This window comes from Macadamia integrifolia, unplaced genomic scaffold, assembly GCF_013358625.1.
Source record: "Macadamia integrifolia cultivar HAES 741 unplaced genomic scaffold, SCU_Mint_v3 scaffold3032, whole genome shotgun sequence".
NCBI classification, from domain to species: Eukaryota; Viridiplantae; Streptophyta; class Magnoliopsida; order Proteales; family Proteaceae; genus Macadamia; species Macadamia integrifolia.
In genome coordinates, this window is record NW_024869147.1 from 10,324 (window position 1) to 21,417 (window position 11,094).

Sequence of the window (11,094 nt, forward strand, 5' to 3'; positions counted from 1 at the left end):
ATCTTCAAGTTTCAGTAAGTGGGGACTACTTGAAGGATTTTTTTTTCTCTATCATATTTGGTTTTTTGTATGTAGTGCAAGGTTTTCTCATCTCTTATGATAAGTATCTCTCTATTACTCTTGTGACAGATACATCTTTAATTGATGATGATGCACCGACACTTGTGTTGTCAAGCCCACAGAGTGATGATCAGACCGATCTTCGTCATGAACTTGAACAACGTGGTGGATGTGGCTGTGAACATGAAAATGAACGTGAACATCATGGTGGATGTGGATAAGGTAAGGGTAAGCGCGTAATGCGTGGACAAGGCAAGGGTAAGCGTGTAATGTAATTAGACGACTGGGAGCACTGGGCACTTAACCCTAACCGTTGGATGAGCGAGGGAAGGATTTGGTTGCATTTTTATGACATAAGACTCTGATCACGCTCACATCACTATTAGAAAAGGTATTCTTCCTTGTCCCCAAGTAAAACTTACTTAATGCCCATAGTTTTAGCAGAAGCTAGTAATTGCATTAAATTTCGATGGCTTCATTTTTATCTAAGAATGCATTCTGAGTTTTAAGAATAGGAGTGGGCATTCTCATTTTGAGAATGTATACCAAACACAACCTTAAATTTCGATGTCTTCATCTTCGACAATCAAATTTTTTTTTGAAAAACCATGTTCCTATTTTATGTGTCATGTTACCAGAAGATCATTCAACTGATGATGATGCACCGACACAGTGTTGTCAAGCCCCAAAGTGATGATCAGTCCGGTCTTCATTATGAATGTGAACAACATGGTGGATGTGGCCATGGACATGGAAATGAATGTGAACAATGTGGTGGATGTAGATAAGGCGAGGGTAAGCAAGTAATGCGTGGATAAGGCATGGGTAAGCACGTAATGCAATCAGACGACTGGTAGTACATGGGCACTTACCCCGCCACCGTCTTTGAAACCATCCACTAGTCGACGTATTCCTTCTAAACTCATCTCAGGAAAGAGGAAATTAATGATTAATGAAGTAGTAGAACTCGAATCTTCTACTTTCTAGTATGTGGGTACTACTTGAAGGGTTTTTCACTCAATTTTTTTTCCCATTTTTCTATAGTGTTTGTTTTTTGTATGTAGTGCAAGGTTTTCTCTTTTCTGAATGACAGGTTCGTCTTCAACTGATGATGATGTACCAATAATGGCACCGCCACCCTCGTTGCAGCTATCTACTAGTCGACGTATTCCATCAGAACCCATATCTGGTAAGCGAAAATTCACTAATGAAGTAGTAGAACTCGAATCTTCTAGTTTCTCTGTTGTTGAAGCCATATGAGCATTGAACATGAACCACCCTCCTGTTGAAGCCACAAGATTATTTAACGACCCTCCTATTGAAGCCACAAGATTATTGAACGACCCTCCTGTTGAAGCTACATCTTCCCCCCATCAAGTACACACACTATGTATTCCAGCACAACTTCACCATCGTCGCAACCAACACCACCACCGTCGTTGCAACCATATACTAGTTGATGTGTTCCTTCTGAACTAGTCTCTTGCAAGAGGAAATTAATGATCGATGAAGTATAAGAACTCGAATCTTCAACTTTCAGTATGTGGGGACTAGTTGAAGGATTTTTTTTTCTCTATCATATTTGGTTTTTTGCATATGGTGCAAGGTTTTCTCATCTGCTATGATTTGTTTTTCTCTATTATAATTGGTTTTTTTGCATGTGGTGCAAGGTTTTCTCATCTGCTATGATTTGTTTTTCTCTATTGCTCCAGTGGCAAATACGTCTTCAACTGATGATGATGCACCGACACCTATGTTGTCAAGCCCACAAAGTGATGATCAGTCCAGTCTTCGTCATGAATGTGAACAACATGGTGGATGTGGATAAAGCGAGGGTAAATGCGTAATGTATGGACAAGGCAAGGGTAAGCGTGTAATGCAATTGGAAGACTAGCAGCACCTGGGCACTTACCTCAACCATTGGATGAGCATGGGAAAGGATCTGGTTGTATTTTTATGACATATGATTCTAATCACAAGCTCACATCACCATTGGCAAAGGGATTCATCCTTCTCCCCAAGGAAATCTTACTTAATGCCCACAGTTTTAACAGAAGCGAGTAATTACATTAATGTTGTGTTTATTCTCTAATTATATACATGGAATTATGCTTCTGAAGTATGAATGTTGAAGTGTATATGGACACTCCATTTGTCACTCTTGTGACATTCTTAGCAATGTTGAAATGGAGTATCATTCTTAACAAGTGGAATAGTTTTGAGAAATGACCAAAATGCCTTTAGTATGGTTGATTGATCAAACTGCTTTGAAATTGACCCGAATTTCAATATTAGGTGTGTTTTATCAACTATCCCCAAATCTATATTGTTAGTAAAACCTACTTTAGGAAGCGAGAAAATGCCTCTTCAAAACCCCTATACCTACGCCCAATTCGTTGGATATGAACTCATTCTTCCCAATGGGCATACTGAAATAGTTGGATGGTGAGTCCTTCATGTCATAAATTGGAGTCCTAGCCAAGTCATTCCACTACCTGATCAAGTGGTCACTGTACTAATGCGGAACCAACTAGGGGACATGGTTGTCTTTTCACTACCCCTTTGTATGGTCATAGGGGCAAGAGATAAGCAAGAGTTATTTTCCTCAAAAAAGTAAGGGAAGAAGGACACTGCTCCCGATCACGTAGCCCTTGCACCAGCAAGGAGACCAATTAGGGGACACACAAGGGATTGTTCGATGGAAATTTTACATTTTTAGCAGGTGGGAGCAGTTATTTTAGGGGGAGGGAGTCGTATCCTTAGTTTGTAAACATGAGTAAAAATATATATTATATGTATGTTTGAAAATATGCTTTTTATGTATTAATGCATTAATATGGATAAAAATGTGATTTTTAAAGGCATGTCTATTAAACATGTATAATACATATTATTTCAATGGCAAGCGGCAAGATTGCAGCAATGAGAGAGAGAGAGAGAGAGAGAGAGAGAGAGAGAGAGAGAGAGAGAGAGAGAGAGAGAGAGAGAGAGAGAGAGAGAGAGAGAGAGAGAGAGAGATTTGTAGCAGCAACCCCAATAGAGATTTACAATGGCAACCCCAATAGAGATTTACAATGGCAACCTTGGGATGAGTTCAACCTTCTTAATATTTCAAACTTCCAACTGTCTATCAATCAGTGTATTAAAGAATCATCTTATCTTGTAACAGTCTGGCCTTAGGGTTTTACAGGTGAAAGTTATGGAAAGTTTTGGAGAAATGGATACCCCTAGTAACGGATAAAAATCATCTGTTGTTCTCAATCTCTGTTTTTCCATGTTTTGCTAGGTGCACAACATGACACGTGGATAGTTCATCACCAACGGTTAAGATTAAGAAGGTTGGTTGAAGCTCTACCAAAACTGGGTTGAGGTAAGTGAACCAAACCGAGATATGTATGACCCAACCCAACCCATTAACTCCTCTCTTCTTCTTATTCACTCTCTATTATCTCTCTCATTCCCTTAAAGTCTGTTTCCTCTTCTCTTCTTCTTCTTCTTCTTCTTCTTCTTCACCCTCTGTTATCTCATCTCATTCCCTCTTACACGCTATCTCTCGGTTCAAACATCAACAAAGCCCCCTGCAACCCTTCTTGACTTCTTCAATCTCTGTTCTCTCTCTATTCTCTCTCCTACGCACTGATATCGCTCTCTCTCAGTTGCCTCGAATTAGAGAGAGATTTCAAACATCAAAGAAGCCCCCTGCTAGTTCTCGCGCACACTGGTTCGATCACCCTAAGGTATGAAACCTAAAACTTACTTTCCTCTTCTCTTCCCTCTTCACTCTTTTTTAAACCCTAGATATTTTCTTCTCCACTCTCTAACCAGAAGCTTCGTACACGCTCTCCCTCTTCATTGGTTATCTCAAATTACTGAGTGATTTCGAACATCAACGAAGCCTCTGCAACTGATCTCGCACACTTATTGGATTGATGACCCGAAGGTATGAACTACTCTGGCTTTCCTTGTTAATTACCTTTTCTTTCTTTTTTTTTCGTGTAGCAAAGGAGCAAAGGAGCAGAGGAACCTCAATGGGATCATATTACTTCTCTCACTGGTAGTTTGTGAATGATAGTAAATTAGTCGAAGTTCTTGAATGATTATAATTCTCAGAATTTTCTCATCAGTGACTCCACACTGGTCTTGTTTTTTTCCCCTATCTTGATCTGTCAGCCGATAGACCATCTCTAGTCTTGTTTTTTTCCCCTGCAATTATTTTGTATAAATTTAATGCATGGATATTACATTGACTGTATATTAAATGTTGCATTGTACTTCTTCTCTTATGGATATTTGGCTATTTGATTCGGGGCTTAGAATCCTGTATTGAAGGGATAAGAGCTTTCAATGCAGGGATAAGATTCATCTTTGTGTAGAACTGACAGTAAGCTCTATGATGTAAGAATATAACCTTTTTTTAGTGCAGACTATATATTTGGTTATTTGTTTCAGGGTTATTGATAGGATATATTCATTTCGATTACTCTCTTATGGATATTGCATTTTACAGAGAAATGGAAGCACAACAACGGATGTGTAGCTGTGGAGAGGTGATGGTCATCCGAACTTCTCAAACGGTGCGGAATCTTGGACAGATTTTACAGATGTCCGGTAGGTGGAAAACATCCGGGATGTTTTATTTGGTTGGACCCAGTATCGAGGAATTATACTGAGATTGTAGACACAGGAACATGTTATTCAACAGAAAGTGTTAATAGGAACACACGGGTCATCTCAGCTATTCGTCAACCCTCCTATAGTCCACAAGTGCGGAAACAAATACTAGTGGACCAGTCGTTGCTCAACCATTATTATGGTTTAACCATCTTCCTATGTATTTGGGTGTTAATTCTCTCATGCTATGTCTTTTATGTAACGGCCTTGTAAATAGTACTATAGTCTATTTCATATTATTTATGGAGTAAATACAAGATCAAGACTTTATGTAAGACTTCATAATTTTTTTTCCTTTTCGGATGATTATTAACTTTTGTTTGTTAATGAAAAGCCTTCCCATAAGCACCTTGAATTTGCTGCTTGTCTCTAAAGATGATAACCTCATTCCCAATTAATTGTATCTGAATATTTTTCTGCTCTAGAATCTTGACTGTTACAACTCTATCTTGCATTTATTTTGTTTTGCTGCACATTTATTCTTTGATGGTATAAAACTATCTTTCATCTTTTTCTTCTGTTGGTTACATCATGAGAAGTTTTGGAGTTCTGGTTTTGAACTAGGCATTGATCAAATTCCCTACGTTCAGTTTGAATGTGATTCATACAGAACAACAATCTGTTCAAGAAGCATCACATATTCACTTTTTGTGATAGTTTTGATCAATTGTCCTTTTAGCAAGATGTATTGCAGCAAATAAACCTTAAAACTTAGGTTTGGACGGAATATGAAATGGAAAATGAGGAAAAAATATCTAATTTCTTTCCAAAGAAAAAATTACATGAAACAGGCAACCTGTTTTAGCCCATGTAATCATTATGTAACAGGAGGAGATTAATTCTCAGTCTCATCCTTCCAGCCCCCATAGTGAAATATAGCCTTTGAGAGACTGACAACCAGTGAGGTAGGTTGAAGAGTAAGTGGATGCAGAGCAGGTTCAGGACTATTCAATTACCATGAAATTGAAGAGTAAGTGGATGATCTGCTATATAACAAAAGGCTATATTTGATTACAGGTAGGCTTGTTATGCATTAGCCTTTTTTCATTTCAAATTCTCCCTCAATATCTATTCTTCACTTGGAGCAAATCTGATCTGCATCAACCATGCACCGAAATGTAAGTGGCTAGGCAATCTCCGTACAGTATAATTCTAGAATGGCTATAGAGACACCTACAGTAAATATTGTACCAGTATCTCCTTATGATAACCCATTTACTTACCTTCCTGCTGATATTTCCAAGCATTAGTGCATGACAACCATCAGAAATGCACAATGCCATAGTTTGTAAGCTGAGTATATTGAGTTCCATAATTGCATTCAATACAAACAGCCCGAGACAAGGACAAGTTCATGTTAAGACAGAATATAACAAGCAAATGTAAAAAGCACATCGCACTTTAGATCTCACGGCAAGCAAAGCCATGAAGTTGATTGGAGACAAAAACTACTAAGTGTTTTAGGCTTTGAAGCATGACAAATTCAAGAGAAACATAGTTCATGAATGCTTTCATTATCTTGGTTCACCAAAATTACAATAACAAAGAGATCATAATTATTTTGACCCACTGGCAGAGATCATATTTCTACAACCACTCACTCAATCTATCAATAAAAATGGCCGACCCAATCAGTACAGTGTGGACGCAATAGCCTAGAGCTAACCAGCCATTGGATGGTTAGCAATGTACTCGATAGGAAGGGGGCAGGATGATAATCAACTACCCATTCATGCTTTAATATATTGAGTGCCATATTGTATAACCAACTCAGAAAACACACACATAATCAGTAATCAGTCTAGAGGAATTTGAGTTGTTTGTGTTTCATAAGATTCTATCAGGCATGAGAAAATTTCTGAATGAAGCGATTTATGTCATTATGTTACCTTCATTTGGTCCTTTTCTGATGAGATCACAAATTTGTCTGCTCCGAGGAGATTTGACTGTTATCTACTTTTGGGACTGTATTATGCAATTTCAATGGAGTCAATGAGATTCAAGCATTAAACTGGGATGATCTAAGCCAAGCCAAGTCACTTGAACCAATCCAACATGTTCAAAGAAGCTTAAAATCAGCAGACATTACTTGTGTCCACTGAACACCATATGCCATGTCTAGCAAGCTTCAACCAAATATATTAAAGCTATATACTGTCTACTCTCACAAATTGAAGAGAGAATTCTTCTTTCTCTCTCTCTCTCTGCCTCAAGCCAAATTAAAAAATTTATAAAGGACATAGTTGGTAAACTTTATTTCTGTGTCTACTAATTTCATTCCCCACTTTGTATTTTTGTTTTCACTTGCCACTCTTCTTTCAGTAATGATTTACCATTCAACCCTGAAAGAATCAACATACATATGAAATGTTGAATCATTCATTCAGCTGATGAACATATATATATATATATTTCAACATAAAATTTGTCAAATGGACCAAGAATTCAGTAACCAAAATCTGCAATCATTTGAATCAACTGGAAATTCAAGAAAATCAACTCAGAAAAAATAGACAATCTTTAAGAAACTCTACAGTAGTCCATTAAAACACTCATCCACCCATTATTGATGTACAAACACAACCAATCCATAAAATCTTCGGGTCAACAATCCAGGGGAAGTGGATTGACACATAAAATCAAAACCCAGAAACATTAATACCAGTATTTCTTACAAGGTGTAACTAGATCTCTTCTTCCTTCTAAACTATTAAACAAAGCCCAGTCCACATTTTACACTTAAGACTCAAGGAGACACAAACATTAAGGTTATTTAAAATTCAAGGACAAGATATGGAGCAAAAGGAGAAATTTAATTTTACCTCTTTATCAAGGGCACATTCTTCATCATTGCAGTTAGATTTCTCAGCATCAGAGGTGGATGAAGCTTGGATTGTGAACAAGTCACCCTTACCATTCCCTTTGTGTTTCTTCAAGAATCTAGAAGAGGGAAAAGAGCAAGTAGACACAGAAATCAGAGCTTGAGAAGCACAAGCTATTGGAGTTAATCAGCAAAACAAGGTAAAGATGGAGTAGCAAAGTTTTGGTTCTTCCAACAGTTTTTGGCAAACATATCTGATCACTCTTGACCAGGTTAATGAAAAGGGTTGAATGGCAAGCTTTCTATCTTTACACAGAAAAATCAATGTCCATCACTGTATTTAACATGGTGTGCAGAGAACAAGTATACCAGTATAGCCATGCACAGAGGAACTAAAACTGGTTCTATGGAAAGCTGAAGGCAATTATTTGGAGCCAAGAAGACAGATCAATAAAAATTAATTTGGAGCCCACAGTTTGTAGAATATAAGATTCCAGAAAATCTGGAATTCTTGGACAGCAGATGTTAGAAAATGCAGTAAAGAATGCACAGACTCTATCAAAGATACTCACCTATTGAGCAGTAAAACATTATTCATATCAATACCTCTTTTCACCATGCACAGACTCATCAAAAATTGGAGAAAAAACAACCCAAAATGAACAGTAAAACCTATTCTGCTAGTAGAGAACAAATAAGCGTCAGAAGTCCCATTTTTTAACATAACCAGACTGCCCATCTGGTTTTACAAAACTAATTCAAATCTGAACTCAATCACAACCCAAAAAAATAACATCAAACCTACATTCGTCAAAAACGCAAGATAAACATTAACAGTTTTTCAAAAGTGTGTTGTTTCGAAAGTGTTTTGTCCAAAGTCTTGGTGGATTCGAACCACTATAACCTGGGCATTAGCCTAGATGCTCTACCATTTTGAGCTAAAGACTCCTTACCTACAAAAAAAAAAAAAGTTGTTAGTACATTATAGACTAATCCATCAATAAAAATATGCTTAATATCCTGGATGTATTGGCAATCACAAAAAAGAAAAAAAAAAGTTAGTTCCTCATTAACTGAATGTATTTAATAGCAAATAAATAATGTTCCTCATTAAATGAATCTAAATACAATCTTCATCTAGTGATTGATGAACTGCAGATGCTTGTGATTGATGAACTGCAGATGCTTGAGATGACATATGGGAAATAGACTCCTGCAGGGAACATTGAAAATTAGGGCAATCCAGATTCATATAAGAAAATGAAAAATGCAGCAAACAACATAACTAACTAAAAGTATTTACCATAAGTGACATGTAACCGGGATAAATGTTATCCAACAGTTGCGTATTGTATGAGGCAGGAGTTGGTTGTTGTTCTTGTAGTTGTTGACTATTACTTGGCCCTCCACTCTTTTTTTTTTTGCCTTGCTTTTCGACCCAACTCTTTAGCCTTCTTCCACCCTTACTTTTCTCTTTATGTTTGAAACGTATCCCATCATACACGTCAGTTGAGAAATCAGGCAATATTGGCATATCAGGGCAATCGGCTGGGTTGATTCTAATATTACCAACCTTCAATCTTAATTCATTAGCAGCATCTTTCATCAATTCGTAACCCTCAAATGTGTTAGAAGCTTCTGATGCTATTTGAACAAATTCATGACAAATACGCCTATACCGCTGTGTACGGTCCAGGTTGACATCCTCTTCAATTTCTTTCCCCCTATTGTCATTAACTACCATAGTTCTTGCTCCCCGTGTCCATCTCTTCAAAATGTAGGAATCAGGAATACGCTTTATGTCGAGCACATCTAAAACTTTCAAACAATGGCAACAAAGAAGACCATCTGTTTCGAATTTCCTGCAAGCGCAACCTATAATTCCAGCAAGCGGGTTACAACATACTTGATATTCACCTTCTATATCAACATTCCCAACCCGAAAATCAATGAAGGCAAATCTATCAGTTCGGTCTCTGATGCAACAAACAGTCATCCAATTATATTCCTCTTGAAATAACGCATAAATTGTAGGAGTGTAAAGTTCCCCAGCTTGTTTCTGGACAATTGACATTGAATTTGCAAGTCGTGGCAACTTGTTTCTTGATTCAAATTCAGCTTTTAATTCATTGCCACGCTTCTGGTTAAGAACTCTCTCGAAGTGCTTAAAAAATTGCACAACATCCAAAGTTGACTTCAAATACTCCTTCAAATCACTATTCAAACTCTCACTGAGTTGTGTACTTCGAATACCTAATGTGAATGTGTTTTTCATGTAGCACTTCGCCCATTTATTTCTAAGTGTATACATGCGCCTCAACCATGCATTATCCATAACACCATTTTCACTAAGCAATTTAGACCATGCTCTATCGAATTGTTCTTCCTCATCGTATTGGTATATGCATTTCTTTATATCTTTAAGAAACCAGGAGCCATCTTTCATCATATTACCCAAATGCTTAATGCCATTCTGCATTAAGTGCCATGTACACAACCCATGCCACGTCTGAGGCCACATGTCTGTTAATGCTATAGTCATAGTAGTATCTTGGTCCGTGAAGATAGTTATAGGCTTCTTTCCACCATGTGCCTCAGCAAATACCTCAAACAACCACTTGAAAGATTCCACTGTCTCATCATATAAAAGTGTGGCCCCGAATACAGTGCATCCTCTATGATGATTAAATCCAGCAAACACCCCAAATGGCCTACACTGTCTGTTGGTGCGAAATGTAGTGTCGAAGTTGACTACATCTCCAATGTGTGCGTAATCAATGATCATCTTTGGATCAACCCAAAATATATTAGTTATTTGTTCTTCACTATCCAGCTGAACTGAGTATGTGAAAGATGCATTTTTCCTAGTTTGAGTAACAAAGTAATTCAACAAACTACCTGCTTCACCATATGATAAGGAATTCATTCTTTTAGTACGGAGGTAGTTCCTAACATCTTGGGTGGTACAGCTCAAGTTCTCGATCCCACCAGCTTGCCTACCCATCAACTCAACTGTGAATCTAGGTCTAATGCCCGAGTCATTAGCCAAATCAATTTCATACATATGTATGTCTGACATATGCCTCTATGAACGCATCATATGAACTATTGAATCAGTATGAAGATCATGATTATGTTCCTCCACAAATTCACGACACATATTTTCCATCCCCACCCAAACATATGGCCATCTGTGCTTTGCAACTTGTTCTTGTCTCAGCTCGGGGGTTAGTAATATTGTTGTCTCGCTTGTCTGCTTGCCGAGAACCAGATTTTGAACAGACAAACCGCCTTGATGTAATAGTCATTTTGTCTTTCTTGCTTTTATTCACAGTGTGTCTCCTAATACTAAACCCCATTGCCCGCCCGTAACTGTTGTAAAAATTATATGCTTCCTGTTCTGAATTGAAAAACATACCAACCTGAGGTTCCCATGCATCATTCAAACAAGCATTCTCCATACTAGACAAAACAAATAAAAACAATGATACCTTAGATACTACTACGTTATTGGATGTAATAGACCCTAGTTCTTAGAATAT

The 11,094-nt window shown here is 37.6% G+C and overlaps 1 protein-coding gene across 1 annotated transcript; it reads right to left on the reverse strand.

The window, feature by feature from the left end:
- Nucleotides 1-7,176: 7,176 nt before the first annotated feature.
- On the reverse strand, nucleotides 7,177-10,616 carry LOC122067644 (protein FAR1-RELATED SEQUENCE 5-like). Its single transcript, XM_042631486.1, has 5 exons — nucleotides 8,856-10,616; nucleotides 8,681-8,765; nucleotides 8,347-8,353; nucleotides 7,554-7,671; nucleotides 7,177-7,209 (listed from the first exon to the last, which is right to left on the reverse strand). The coding sequence occupies exons 1-5, from the start codon at nucleotides 10,614-10,616 to the stop codon at nucleotides 7,177-7,179; spliced, it is 2,004 nt and encodes a 667-aa protein (XP_042487420.1).
- Between the last annotated feature and the right edge of the window lie 478 nt (nucleotides 10,617-11,094).

What these genes read in the sequence shown, in the direction of transcription:
- LOC122067644 (XM_042631486.1), bottom strand. Translation starts at nt 10,616, where the DNA reads ATGTATGAAATTGATTTGGCTAATGACTCGGGCATTAGACCTAGATTC. An exon ending in CCGGTTACATGTCACTTATG is followed by an intron (nt 8,766 to 8,855) that starts GTAAATACTTTT and finishes TGTTCCCTGCAG; the next exon opens with GAGTCTATTTCCCATATGTC. An exon ending in AATGTGCCCTTGATAAAGAG is followed by an intron (nt 7,210 to 7,553) that starts GTAAAATTAAAT and finishes TTGAATTTCCAG; the next exon opens with TTGATTCAAATGATTGCAGA.